Below are 15245 nucleotides of genomic sequence, written 5' to 3'. Positions count from 1 at the left end.
GCGGCGGGAGGCCCGGACGGGCCCCGGGAGCGGCGAGGCCCGGGCGACGCGGACGGGCCGCAGCAGAACCACCAGGCGCGGCCGCAGGCGTTGGGCGGGCTGCCCAAGCACTCGTACTGGCTGGACCTCTGGCTGTTCGTGCTGGTGGACCTGGGGCTCTTCCTGCTCGTGTACCTGTGGCCGTGGTGAGCGCGGGGGCGGGGGGCGCGGGGGCGGGCCCTTCCTGGGCACCCGGCGGGGCCGGACCCTGTGGACGGGCCCTTCCTGGGCACCCGGCGGGGTCTGGACCCCTGTGGACGGGCCCGTCCTGGGCACCCGGCGGGGCCGGACCCTGTGGACGGGCCCTTCCTGGGCACCCGGCGGGGTCTGGGAGAAGGTGTGCGGGGACGGGGCTCTGGGGTGAACCCCGTGGTTTGTGCTCCTCACCACGCGAAGACACGAGAGTTATCCGGCGCCCTGGAGCTTTTGTCATGTGCCTTTGGGCCCAGGTGCTGCCAGGCCCTGGGGGTGCGGCGAGGACCAAGTGGCTGTCACCCGTCTGCGGGCTAGGGCGCTGCCTGGCACCACTTCTGCCTGGCACCGCGGCTCGTCACCGCCCAGCAGCTGGGCCGGAGCAGCCACCAGGTGACCCGGGTCCCAGAGGTACCTGTTTTCCAGTGTTGTGCCCGTTTTCCGCACACCTGGCGTTTCCGTAAATGTCAGCTCTCCACCCGGGTCCGGCCCGCCCTGTGCACGCACCCGCGCGCCCCTAAGGCCAGTGGGCAGGGCAGAGCTCCGTGGGTTCCCCCGCAAGCCCCTGCTCTCCATCCTCACTGCCCCTCGCTCCGAAAAAGCTCTGACCCGGGGGGTGGGGGGTGGGGGGTGGGGGGTGGGGAGGGAGCTCCGGGGGCAGCCAGAGGGGCGCAGGGCCGAGGGGCGCGGGGCCAGCCGGCGGAGGCGGGGCGCCAGGGAGGCGGCGCCCGGGGAGAAAAGCAGCCCCTCCTTGAGGCGGCAGACAGCGCCGGACTCGGGGGTGGTTTTTCCACCTTCATTAATAAGATGAAGTGTAAGTTAACCTCTCTCAATCCTGCTTGTGAAGTGGCACTTTTGATAAGCAATCGCGTCTTTTTTACCCACCTTTGCCCAAGTTTTGACAAAGATTTAAGCATAAGCCCGTATGTGAGCCCTTTTCTCTGATTTCTTGGACCTGGCAGATCAGAAGGGAGAGGGGCGAGGGGGCGAATGGAAGTTAGGTCTTTCTATAAAACCTCTCTGGGGCCCCGTGTGTGAAGGGGGAGTTCCCACTCTTCTCCACTTCCCCTTCTTTTTTGGGAGACACACCTCAGGTATACTGATTTTTTTTTTAAATGACCTGAATTTTCAACTCTGGGTAGAAAATGGAAGCCTTTTGATGAATAGTTTAGGCTTTTTGTTGTTGTTCTTATCAATGTCAGTGATTAGGAATAGGCAAGTCACTAAGAATCAATTTCAGAAGTTGGCATAAAGAATTATTATGGGAAGAAAAAGGAAACACTCTTGACCAATATGTGGTTTTTACAGATCGATTGCCTGATATCTACATTAAGAAGTTGACTCCTGGACTGAATTCTGAAAATAACTACAACTTCTTGAACAAAGAAGACAGGCAGGATTGTGCAAGAGAAGAATTTCAGACTCTAAGGGACCTTCTTTCCTTTCACACATTCGTTACTCTTTGGGAGACTATATTAAATGGGTAGTGACCTCATCCATTCATATAGCTAAGTTCTTGAAACTAGACTCTTCATGTTTAAAAACTTTTTTCCAACGGCTGATGGCTTTACAGGAGCTGAATTAAAATATTTATACAGAAATGTGTAGTATATTTATTAAGAACTACAGTGATATCTTTTAACATTTTAAGGGTTGGCCAGGGTAGCAAATAATACGGTGAATTAATAAGATGAAGTATTTAAAATTAAATTACAAGCGAGGGAAGGATTTTGAGAAAAGGAGTTAAAAGCTGTATAGGAAATGAAGCACTACAAAATATTGGCTCTAAGAACCTAGTTTAACTTTTAGACTAAGTGGGTCTCTGTTGTGGCTGCCAGGTTGATGCAGTCTTAGGGAAAGTATATATTGGAAAGCTAGGGTGTAGGTCTTCCTACCCAATGCTCCCCCCCTCCCTTTTAAGCTCTTAAACTCCCTAAAATAGGATGGTGTGTTGCAAACCTATTTTTTATTATTGAGGTTGCATTAAGAATACTTGTAGCCAAAATATGTTTATTTTTATAACTTCTGAACTTACTTAACTACTTCAACAAAGTCAGTGTATTTACTCATTCAACAAATATTTGAGCACTTAGTATGGGCCAGGAACAGCAGTGAAGACAACTAACAAATCCTTGCCTGCATGGAGATTACCACCTTGTTTTTTAAAATCTAAATATGTTAACAAGAATTTATATGCTAGGTGTGCTCAGCTGGTATTTAATCAACAAGGTCACACTCCAAGAGTGGCTACTATAAGCCCTTCAGAAGCTATTGCTATTATAGAACAATATTCCTTTATAAATGTTAGAAACTGCCTCTCATTGAAATCGGTGACATCTGACGTATGCAGATGACCTACGTATTTTGGTGTCAGCACAGATCTGGCGGACTCTGCTTCCCCTACCTTTCAGGCGGCACTTCGGGTTGCAATGGAATCTGGGATTGACTTTGGAGGACGTTATCTGTTCCCTACAGAGTTAACCATTACGCCTTCAGGCTGCCGTTGACCTCTCTGAAGAAAACCTTTTAGGCAAAGGTTGGAGCATCTAGGGAAACAACTGGGATTTCCTTGAGTATCCAAACATTGTATGAACTTTCTGTGCTGCTGGCTGATAATTTTGTCCAATAAATGTTTACTGTGCGGCGGGGTTTGATCTGACCTGCACTTGATGTTCGACAGGATGAACAGTTCTACAGCTTCCTTAATCCTTAATGCTAAGTCACACACAAAGGCCTAACTCCACACTGCCTTTCTGAGCCTAAGACCTGCCTACGACCGCGACTGTGGGACATCCTGAGCATTTCTAGCAGAGGGAACGTGGCGGGCTCTCGGTGTCAGTGCACGGCTGTAAATGGCACACAGAAATGGTGGCAGTAGAGGGCTCAATCTCCAGATGCTGAATAAGAAATGCACCCGCCAGGGAACGGCCACCTCAGGCACAGAGACTGCTCTCGCACCCACACCACGGCCCTAAGCTTCCATACCGCTGAACGGGCACCAAGGACAACTGGCACACTTGCTGTGACAAGAACAAAGACACCAAAAGAGTAACAGCAACGTGGTTTTAACCTGGTAAATTTCACAAGCTTAAATCATAAGTAAAATGGTGGTTTTAATACCATCTGAAATGAACTCGCTGACTGCAATTATGAGGAAGCCTGCAGGGGTCTGTTAACCTAAAAGTTTTAGGAAGTTAAGGGCTCCGTGTACCTAGCCCGACTGGCATGGGACTTCATTCAGAGGCCACAGGATATTCCGGGTAAGGGCACTGAATGTAAATAATGCTCCCGGACAGGGTTATCAAACTATGGCCAATGGACCAAATCTGGCCCACTGCCTTCTTGTATATGGCCTGTGAGCTGAGAATTATTTTTATATCTTAAAATGACTGAAAAGAATCGACTCATTTCCTGACATGTAAAAATTGTACGAAACCTCCAGTTCCAATGTCAGTCAGTTTCCCTGGCTAAGTACTTTCACACCTCACTGGCAGAGCTGAGGAGCCGTTTGTTACAAAGACCCTGGCGGCCAGAAGGCCTAAATTATTTACTATCTGGCTCTTCACAGAAAGTCTGCCAACTCCTGCATTAGACTTCACTGCCCTTTAACAAGATCTTAGGAGCCTCCTGTGATAACACTTTATGATCAGTGATATTCCAAGTTCCCCTGGACTTTAAGCTGATTTATATTTCTCATAAAATACATAATCCACTTTGGGGCGGGGGAAGCCACAGTTCATTAATGCAAAGGAAAGTCCAACCATATCAACTTAAAAGATCAGTTTATCTAAAAAAGACACAATTTTGAACCAGGTAAACTGATTTCACATGAAAATAGAACATTTGGAAGACAAGTATTTTGAACATTACAACAATTGGTTGCATTATTTCAAAAGTTACCATAGTAAGTTTGTAACCAGAAGAAAACATCTATAAAAATAAATAGGCACCCTAAAAATAAAAATTTTACATGTGAATTATTAGTTACTAAATATGCATTCAAGCTATATTTGGAATGTTGGATCAACATGAACACAACGGTCAGTTTCTGGTTTGTTAGAGCGGTTACGTGATTTGGGATGTTTCAGGGGGACAGGATTTAAACAAGAGCCCAAGTGGGACATTTCTAGTTGATGTTTGCAACTCAGCTGCAAGTTGAAAATACAATCTATGAGATCGCTGTTAAATATCAGAAATTGGTTTAACTATTTCAAATAATACATTTCAACTGGATATCTTGACCAAATAGAACAAACAACAAAAAATCTACACAGGTTTTTGATAGCTATTAAATACTTGGAGAAAGCCATTTTCTAGTATTTTACAATGTTATTATAAAAGCAGTATTTATATACACTGGCATTTTAAATACAATTTTACAAAGTTTACAATATTTACAAATGCTCCATACTTAAAATCGTGTTATAAAAATAAGCTTTCTTAAAAGGTAAAATTTATTTTAGTTTATATTCAAGTATTTCTAAATTAAGAGAAAGTAATAATCACTGTTATAAGTTAGAAAAGGCTATTCCACCTTGCTGAGTGGTCACAAGTATACACGTTTCCATGTCCAAATGTTGCTGACCGGTCACAAGATAACTCGTGTCTGCACTTATATTAAGTAATTTTAAACACCTTGCTGATCTGTTACGACAAAAACATAGCCGACTGCACGGGCAAGTTCTGGCTTGATATAGCTGGTCAGCAAGGTGTTAAAAACATCTCTTGGTGTATAACTTTGACCAAGATTTAGTAACTGGGTGAAGTTAGACTTTTACGAGCAATTACTTTCTATTTGTCTAGAAGTATTTTTAATCATTTACCTTTTGGAATATTTTAACAATTTATGGAATTGGTCAAAATATTAAATTTAATAAGTAGTTTATAGAATTATCAAGTCATGTAAACTTTACCCATTGATAAATGCAAGAAAAATCTTAGTTCCATAATTAATTCCCTGGAGTGGACAATATAAAACTAGTCTGAGCCACAGTTACTTTACTAGCTTAGCACAAACTAAAGTGACAACTAATGAAATAAGGCAATTAAAGTAATTTATTTTCATACTTTTAAGGTCATCATCTTAATGGGAGACCTCTTTAAAAAGAAAGCCCTCTCCATGAAAGTAGTTAGGGTAAAACAACATTTCATTAAAATTAAATCCTCTAAATGAAAGGCAGAAACTTTATCTGAAAACACAGGAAGATTTCCAGATTCAAGAATCAGAAAATCAACAAAATGGGCTGCCAACCTGTAAACAGGTAGGATGACAGCTGGGAAGTCTAGGGGGTCACAGTGAGGTTCCCAGGAGGAGGGCACTAGGTCAACCCCAACACTGGAGAGCAGCAGCCCAAAGTAAACCAACATAAAAACTGTTCACATTTCATATAAACTTAGAAAAAGTAACAAATAAATATACTAAGACTAAGGACTTTGATGATTTTTAGCTTACCTGGCTGAAGCTGTATTTATCGACCCAGCATTGAGAGGCCTGCCTCATGTTAACTAGGCATCCTGAAGGTGAAAGTTCTAAGAGCAAAACTAAGTTTCTTCTGTCCTGACCTTGAGAATGGAATTTAAAAATTTCTTTATCATTAAGGCTTTACCCCCAAATGCTATCAATTTCATGGGTCGGTATTTTCTAAGACACTTAAAGAGCTCACATGAAGCTGACGTTCGGAGTTGGAAACCCGGGGCGCCCTGCAAGAAGGCGCCTCTGCACAGGCCCGTCCCTCTGCCTGCGGACAGCCCCCGGCATTTCCCAGTCAGCAGTTTACCGTCTGCACACACGAGACCAGGCAGTGTAATTCTCGGGGTCTACCAACCACAAATTAAAGGGACAGGTTCTGCTTCTATGCCACTGCAGCATACAATAAATGGCTGTTTGCACTCCCAATTGTTTTTTGAGGAGTGCAAGTGATTAATAACTTGAAAATGCCATGGGTTTCATTTCATTTTTCTCTAGGTCCTGCCGGTTGATTCCTGTTGCTTCATGGCCTCTGGGTGCAAGGTGGCTGGTGTCGTCTACCTGTTTCAGTGTAGGCTAGGTTTGTGTCTATGCTCAGGGCAGTGTGAACCCAGGCTGGTAGGTGGCACAGGTCCCAGCCCCCTCTCACTCTGAGACACCGAATTCTCATGACTGAAGCCGGAGCTCTCTGGAAAACAGAGCTTGGGTCTCTGGTGGTATTTCAGTCTGTAGGTATCAGTCATGCAGCTATCGACTGAAAAATAGGTAGTGAGTGAGACTGTCCCCCTTGGGCAGGCAGGGCTGGGGTCTATGTCCGGTTGGCACAACGCAGGGACAGCTGCACCCAGGCCCGCCAGGGACTCGCTGGCTGAGGAGAGGGCCGGGCAGCTCCGCGTGGCGCCCGGGGGCTCTCTCGGGGCCGCGTCCCTGGGCCTGTCGTCGCTGGCACGTGCACGCACTGCTGGGCCTGCTTCGGACGCTGCCCCTGCCCTGTGCTTGGCCGGACCAGCGGGGTTCGCTCTGAGCGCCTCCGTGAGCCTGGCATCAGGCGCAGAGTGGTTCTTCTCCGGCTGTGGCACACTGGTCGTAGTGTACTTTTTTGGTGGCAAAGGAGGCGGCGGATTCTGGCAAACGGGTTTTGGCATCTGACAGCCGTCGGCTCCGCGGGCGGACCGAGCGCCGCGCTCCCTGGGCGGGGAGGTCTCCGGGTAATACTGTGGCCCCGCAGTGTGCTGCTGGGCGAGGGGGGCAGCGTCGGGCGTCAGCCCCGCAGCTCTCACGCGGGGGGACCAGGACCGCGCCGCGGATGGCGAGAGGGCTCCATCGCTGCTCAGTGCGGACCCGGAGGCAGACCGTTCGGCCGGGTGAGGGAGCGCGCCCGCTCTCGCAGGACCTTCCGCATTTGCCCACTCGGGAACTGCGCGTTCACTTGACTTTTCAAGTTTCTGTTCCCCTGACTGGTGGGCGTGCTCACCGGCCGTGTGGTCCTTGAAGACCTGTGGGCTGGACGAAGGGAACAGTTTCCCACTGGGGTCACGTCCATGTGACCTGAAACAGAAAGAAACAAAGCTACACCCCACATGCAAACACGCAGCACTGGAGGAAAGCACACCCGTCCTGTGACTTCACCTCCCCACGCGCAGGTTACGCTATTTTCGTGACGACAGAAATGGGAGGTATTTGAAGCCAGTAACGTTTCACTCTGAGACTAACATCTTTAAGCCAGGACACGGCCGCTCACCAAGACGACGCCTACGCGTGGTAATGAACGTCCAAGGCGACTGCAAATTATTCCCCTCACCTGGTTACTTTATCACGTGAGTTACAGGGACGCACCTGGGGCAGAGCGATCACGGGCTGACGGGCTGCGCTCAGGTCTCAGCTCCACTGCTTTGGGCAAATGACTTAATCTAAGGCCCGCATTTCCTCTGGTAAAGTACCGCCTGCTTCGTGAGACTGCGACGGGGCTGAGACCATCCTGTCGTGCCCGTGGGCCCTCGCCCCTTGGCCTACGTCCTGCCGATGACCCCCAATGAGATGGCACCAGATGTCCCAGACCCACAGCCTCGGCAGGGACGGGCACTCGTGCCTTTATGGTAAATAAAGCTCCTCTAATGCTCGCATTTAAGACAAGGGATTTGAATATTTCCAAGTATCTTTACCTTTTTATCAGAGGATTTCTTATTTGTAGATGTGATTCTGGGTGGAACTCACTAGATTTACAGCCTACCTCCAAGTTCTTGAATTCTTTCCTACAGCCTGAGGACAGAAAAAAACAAGGTTAAACTTCTTCCAATGAACAAACAACAAAAATTCTTCAAGACTCAGCCCAAATAACACCACTTTTCTGATCCTTTAAAAGAATGAATAGCTCTTCCCCCAACTTGTCATCACTTGAAAGTGTCAGCGATGCCCCAATAACGCTGCTCCCACCGGGTGGTGGACCTGTGTCCGGCTGCGTGAGTCCCACCGGGTGGTGGACCTGAGTCCGGCTGCGTGAGTCCCACTGGTTGTGGACCTGAGTCTGGCTGCGTGAGTCCCACTGGTGGTGGACCTGAGTCCGGCTGCGTGAGTCCCACTGGTGGTGGACCTGAGTCCGGCTGCGTGAGTCCCACTGGTTGTGGGCCTGTGTCTGGCCATATGAGTCCCACTGGTTGTGGACCTGAGTCCGGCTGCGTGAGTCCCATTGGTTGTGGACCTGAGTCCGGCTGCGTGAGTCCCACTGGTTGTGGACCTGAGTCCGGCTGCGTGAGTCCCACTGGTTGTGGACCTGAGTCCGGCTGCGTGAGTCCCACTGGTTGTGGACCTGAGTCCGGCTGCGTGAGTCCCACTGGTTGTGGACCTGTGTCCGGCTGCGTGAGTCCCACTGGTTGTGGACCTGAGTCCGGCTGCGTGAGTCCCACTGGTTGTGGACCTGAGTCCGGCTGCGTGAGTCCCATTGGTTGTGGACCTGAGTCCGGCTGCGTGAGTCCCACTGGTTGTGGACCTGAGTCCGGCTGCGTGAGTCCCACTGGTTGTGGACCTGTGTCCGGCTGCGTGAGTCCCCCTGGTTGTGGACCTGTGTCTGGCCATATGAGTCCCACTGGTTGTGGACCTGTGTCCGGCTGCGTGAGTCCCACAGTGGCAGACATGCACTCAGGTGGAAGCCTGCACCACTGCTGAGGGGCTGTACCGTGTCCGGACACCACGCCCGTCCTCGCTCGGGAATGACGGCGGAACGGATCCCACCCGCCGCGCGGAACGCTCGGAACCCCCCCGGGTACAGCACCAACAGCATTCACCACCACTGAGCACTGCCACTGACGGACTGCGGCCCCAGCTGTGAGAAGTGGACGATGGTGATTTTATCTCATCTCTTCAACTAAACACCATTTTTACTCGAAAAGCTGACAAACGAGTTATTCAGACATGGTTATTTGGCAGAAACTTTCTTGAAAATTAAATAACTGAACATGTGCCTTCAAGAAAAACTGGCAGCATCTATTGCCAATGATGAGAGTCAACGTTTTAGATGGAAGTAAGACTTTCAGAAAACTTGCAGCTTCTCAATATTTATAAAGGCTTTCTGCTAAAATCTGTGGTGATATTAACAAATAGGGTTCTTAAAAAGATATATAAAGTATCGACAACTGGAAGACTTCCATAACCTAGCAAACCAGTACTTCCCAACTGAGGATGCACGGGTGTTATAAAACCATGCATGAGTGAAGCAAGTCTTTCTTTAAATGAATAAATAAACATTTAAAATTTTCAGTTTTAATGCCTAATACAGCAAATACTGATAGCTATAACTATAGAAACAAAAGGTCTTTTTTCCCAAAATATGTTTTTATTGATTTTTAGAGAGAGAGGGAGAGGGAGAGAGAGATAGAAACATCAATGAGAGAAACATGATCGACAGGCTGCTTCCTGCACCCCCCCCACTGGGGATGGAGCCTGCAACCCGGGCAGGTGCCCTGACCTGGAATCAAACCGTGACCTCTTGGCTCAACCACTGAGCCACACCGGCCAGGTGAAACAAAAGGTCTTTTAAGGTCCTCAATATTTTTCAATAGTATGCTATGAGGTTACAAGTTTGAAAACCACTGTTCTCACTGATTTAAAAAATAGCTGTCTTCCAAAATCTCTGTCATAGCTATTCAGTGAGACAGTCCCCTTTTTACAACCAAAGAAGGGAGGTGACCTCACAGTGCTACACAGGTGACAGCAGTCACACCAAGCCACGCTCAGCTCCAAACCCAGGGCTCTGCCACCACCCAGAGCTCTCGTGAGCATGTGCCACTAAAATACAAGGTCATCATACAGCATCTCCATGCGGCAAAGCGGGGCCATTGGCTTGGACATCAAGCCACAGGATACACTTTAATGTGCTAACCACAGAAAATAGAAAAATATACAGCATTAGCTTGAATTTTCAATGAACGGCCTATACTCTGCACAGTTCTAGGAATTTTTTCTATGTTCTCATTTAGATGACCTTTTCATCACGCTCATTTATCTCAGTTTCCAAATTGATGAATTAAGGATAGAAAAAAAACAAAATCAAAAGTATTAGTGCAGCAGCTTTATTTTTTAAGCAATAAAAGTCTATTGTAGATGCCCTTTATCCCTAACAGGGTCCTCTGGGCATATTTTTAAAAACTATTCTGTCACTCAAAATTCCACTTGATCAAAACATAGTTGATCAAAACATCTAAATGTTACCCTACCAAAAAAATCTGTATTTGACTTTGATGGGGTTCTGCAGGTTAAATCTTGAGGCAATTTCCGAGAAAGCACTGTGTCACATGTGAGAATTTACTACTCCATATGCGATGTGCTCGCACAGTAACGACACCTCCCGGCGAAAGCTTTGGTAGAACGTGGGAAGCGCCGCGAGGCGCTCACTTGCTACGGGCTGACCGCTCACTCCCACTGGACCGGCGGCTCTTCACTGAACCCTACGCTTTCTGTCACGGTTTCCCCAGGGGCCATCTCAGTATCTGGCACACAGAAGACATTCAATGAAAGTCTGCAGAATGAAAAACTGCATGAAAAAGATACTTTGTTCCTCCTTTAAGTCACCCCAGTTCTGTCCACCTCTGTCCACCGAGTTCCCTACTCAGGGACCCAGGACCAGGTAAGCAGAAACGGAGGCAAATTCCTCTTACTTCCCCTCCTAGTTTGGGCCTCTCGAGGGCCACTCTAAGTCTTAAATAAAAACAGTATAACCTATCCCACCAAGTCTTAGTGGCTTATAAATATGACACGCTGCCTGAGGCTCAGAAACGAAGCCCCTCTCCTGACAGTTACTTTATGGTTAAAAAAAAAGTAATGTCAAAAAGAACCTTGATAATTTTTCAAACTTTAAGTCCTCAACAATTTATAAGTTGAAATTACATTATAATTTTCCACCCACTTTGACCTTAACTTCAGAATGTTTATTTTTATTTTAATTCATTAATAATTTCAAGTTTAATATACTCACAAACACAAGGAAAAAATACTTAATTCTTAAAGAATTCTTTCTTTTGTGAGAGTATCTACACAACGGGCTGCAGGGGGCAGCCGAGGCCCTGTAAACGCTGCGAAGTTTCGGTGTCACTATGGCAAGCATTCGGCCAAGTGGTTCGACTTCAGAATTCCAACTAATTTAAAAATAGACGTGTTATTTTTCTCTTCTGCTGACACAGACGTCCATGTGTCTTTACAGGAATTCTGGCTCCAGGTTCTTTGCAAATCTAAAATAGGCTAATTTTAACACTTGGCATAGAAGATACCACAACGTGAGGGCAGGAAGCTTTATATTAATAATGCTAATTTTGACATTGTATACAAAATAAACCAAAGCCCAACAGTCAAGAAATGAAAATATACTCTTAATCTGAAAAAATGACCTAGCTTTGAACAGACTCAAGTAGTAATAAAGCCCAAATGCTTGTGCACACACGTAGTCTTCACTCATACGGGGAGACTTCCGAATATGAGAGGAATACTGCAGTTACACAGCTAAACACTCCAGTGCAGGAACATACCCAATGATCTGATTTAAAGTAAGAAGACATGTAAATAAAATCTGAATGCTTTAGAGGATCACAGACCTTTCACTGGGTAACTATTTCTGGCTAAATTGACCACATGCCCAAAGGAGTGGGTACTTTAACAATGCTCTGAGGGAACTAAATTTTGGGATGAATCAAAATAAAAAGGCAGGAATTGGTAACTTCTTTTCTCAGTGGAGTCACAATGTAAGGAAAAAGCAAATAATGCTATTTTGCTACAAATTACATTTCAATACCCAAAGCTTACAGTTTTAAAAAATACATAGATCAACATTTGTTGGTGCTGGGCCACAGCAACAGAGAGGAAGCTGTGTGCTAATACACTGCCTCTCAGCAGTCTCTGAAACTCAGAAAATAAATGTAGTGTGCACAGGGACAAATCAACTGTCAAAAGCACCTCCTTCTCTACATACACTATGACGTTTTTGTTTTCAATGAATACACTCTGCAGTTTGCAAAAACAACAACAAAACCTTAGAGAAGACAGACTTAGGCACATGGACAAACTCTTCCAATAGATTTTTTTCATTTACTAAGTATTTAACAATACTAAGGGTAGTCTATTTTACTCAATGAAGTGGAAGTACAGACTTTTTTGTAGTAAGAAATTCAGGGAATTAACAGATTTTTTTGAGCACCGACTGACTTCTAGCATGAATCTTGTCATTTCCAAGATCTGGATCCTCAGCTTGAACTAATCCTGACTTCTTCCATCAACCGAGACTGAGCTGAGTATCGCAGACTCCAAAGCCGATGGCAAAAGCTTCTGAAACACCTAACGATCCCCTTGTGATGTGTTGTGTATGATCTGTAAATACCCTAACACAGACTGACTTTGGTAGGTAACCTCAGCTCATGGAGAAGAGACCACTGCGTGTGAACACACAGGGCAGGGGCCTGCGCGCCTTCTCGGCCAAGCCTGTCTCCCAAGCTCTCCGGTCCCCTCTGTCCCCCCAGAGACCCGCTCCAGGGGGCTGGCCGGGCCTGCTCTCACCCTCACGCCTTCCTGTGCCTTGGGGCATCACTTGGTACCCTCGGGACACGGGCGCCAAGCTCGCTCCTGCTTTTGTTTCCTCCTCTGGGGGCTGCTTCTTGCTGATTGCAGCAAAGGTTTGGAGGGACCTGAGCTAAACCCACGTCTTCCCCGTTACTTCCTTTCTATTCTACTGGAAAATCTTGTACTTGAAAATACTTTCAGAAAGTTCAGAAAAGTTGGAAGATTAAAACCAGTACAAAGAAAACCTGTGTGTCCTTTACGGAGACTCACCTACGAGGGAGCCCCCTGGGCTTCTCCGGCCCACGTGAGAGCGAGGCAGCCCCAGGGCTGCTTCCCAGCCTCACCTCTGCCTCGGTCTCCCCGAGTCTAACGCCCTGGAGCACTGCTCCTCCCGCACCACTGACGGCTGCTGCTGACCCGAGCCGGCGCTTCTGGCCCCGATTCTGCTTAGTCTGTGGCCAAGTTCCCCGTTTTCCCGTTTCCCTGGGGTAACCCCGTGTCTTCCCAGCTTCCCCGCTACTCCTCACTGTCGCGATGTGCTCCCTCTCTCCATCCTGGGCTCACCTCTCTCACCCAGCAAACCCCATGTTCTGTCCTTTCTCTATTTTTTCCCTAAAATCTCCGGTTCTCCTGAGTGATACAGGTCACGTCTACGTCACTCAGTTCCCACGAATGCTGGTGATTTCCAAACACATAATCTTCCCGGAGTTCTAGACACACGCTCCTAACTGCCCAATCCGCTTCCCTGGGCCTGGGGCGGGGACACACAGACACCACGGAGCAGGCGCAGGGACAACGGCAAAGCCAGGTAAGAACTGTGGTGGCTCTGGGGTGTATTAAGTGAGAAATAATTATAGCAGATGAATCTATGTAGTTAAATGAAAAGTGGGCTACACAAAGCACAGTAAGGTACCACTTCACGCCCATTAGGATGGCAGTTATCAAAGAACCCAGAGGCTAGCGAGTGCTGGGAGGCGGCTGAGAAGTGGGTACCCCGTGCCTTGCGGGTGGCACTGTGGGAGTTAACACAGGATGACACAGGACACAGCAGCCACGCTCCTGGGCAGTCGTCCCCAACGTTCACGGGAGTACCATTCCCCATGGCCACAGGTGGAAAGGCCCCAAATGTCCAACAACAGACGGATGGACAAACAAAATGCCTTAGATCACAGCACGGAACACTATGCAGCCTCGAAAAGGAACGGAATTCTGACACACGCTACAACATGGATGTAACCTGAAGACATTATACACAGTGAAATAAGCCAGTCACAAAAACACGCACTGTTTGATTCCACTTGTCTGAGGTCCCTAGACTACTGGTCAAGTTCGGAGACAGAAAGTGCCAGGGGGGCTGCCCGGGCTCGGGGAGGGAGGTGGGGAGCGCGTGCTGATGGGGACAGAGCTGCAGTGAGAGGCGTCGGGAGCCTGGAGAGGGTGGTGCATGGCAACGCGAGAGCTCCGCATGCCACCGAGCTGCCACTTAGTCAGAGTGGCAAACGTCGTGTGCATTTACCACAATAAAGGTTATTTCAAGTGGGCGACAGACCCACTTTCCACACTCAGTGGGAAACCCACTGCCACGCTCTCGCGGCGGTGCACTCGCTCCGGGCCTCGGTCCCCAGGACCCGCTGCCTCGCTCGCAGGAAGCCGGCCCCCTCTGCACAGAGCCGGGGACTCGTGGGCATTGTTAAGCTCACCAACCCCTGCCGCTGGCCTCCAGCCAGCCCTTCGCTGCTTCCTGCAACACTTGCTCACCAGACTTTATCAGATTTGCTAAACGGGCGAGACATTTTATATGGGAAAGGAAGGTTATTTCCTCAATATCAGTGTTTCCTTCTGATATTACAAACTTTGATGAAAACAAAGTACGTTAGTACTTAACCATATTCTACGTCTGCAACCTGAACAACAATCTGCACAAAAGTCTTAAGGACAGTAAAGACCAAAAGCAAACTTTAAAATTTGTTTTTCACAGCTAGTCTTTATTAATTAAATCCCTTCTAATCCTCTATTACAATTTCAACACTGTCTGTGATTACAGCCCCAGTGATGCCCTCGCTCAGGTCCCCCCTCTCCACAGCAGCCCTGCATCTGTAACGTCCAAACACGAATGTCCTTGGCTCTGGCTGCCCCTCGCTGCTAACAGTTCCCTGTAGTAACTCCACACCCTGCTTAGCATCTGAGCTGAACTTCCCCAGCAGGCCGCCTCCAGTCTCCCTGGCTGTCCTGCACCCCGTCCTTCGCGCTGGGGCAGACGCTCAGGCTGTGGCGGGCGCGGCAGCTGGCTTCCCGGCACCTGGAACAGGGTCCTCCCGTCTCTGAAATCAGGCCTGGCTGAAAGATCGCCTTGGGCCGTGATCGAGAGAGGGTGCACCTGACCACCCCTGGCTGAAGATTTAGGAGCTAACAGGTGACTCCATGCGGGGTGCCCCACCCCGCCTGCCTGAGGCAATGATCAGAGACGCACTGTGCAGATGTCCCGTCCACGCGGCTACCAGGCACAGAC

General features: G+C 48.2%; 1 protein-coding gene and 1 long non-coding RNA gene across 2 annotated transcripts in view; one reads left to right on the top strand and one right to left on the bottom strand.

Moving 5' to 3' along the window:
• On the top strand, positions 1 to 1832 carry LOC148093168 (uncharacterized). Its single transcript, XR_015714381.1, has 2 exons — positions 1 to 185; positions 1540 to 1832. It is a non-coding gene; the product is annotated as an uncharacterized LOC148093168 (long non-coding RNA).
• Positions 1833 to 3904: 2072 nt separating this feature from the next.
• USP53 (ubiquitin specific peptidase 53) overlaps positions 3905 to 15245 on the bottom strand; it is a 36949-nt gene continuing 25608 nt past the window's right edge. The window contains exons 15-16 of the mRNA XM_087816217.1: positions 7861 to 7957; positions 3905 to 7246 (exon numbers count right to left, since the gene is read on the bottom strand). Of these exons, the coding sequence (XP_087672343.1) occupies positions 6265 to 7246; positions 7861 to 7957 (1079 nt within the window). The 3' untranslated portion in view covers positions 3905 to 6264. The remainder of the gene's footprint in view (positions 7247 to 7860; positions 7958 to 15245) is intronic.

This window comes from Miniopterus natalensis, chromosome 4 (genome assembly GCF_054644295.1).
Source record: "Miniopterus natalensis isolate mMinNat1 chromosome 4, mMinNat1.hap1, whole genome shotgun sequence".
NCBI lineage: Eukaryota > Metazoa > Chordata > Mammalia > Chiroptera > Miniopteridae > Miniopterus > Miniopterus natalensis.
The sequence above is the reverse complement of the archived record's forward strand: the minus strand, read 5'-3'. Positions and strand labels throughout refer to the sequence as shown.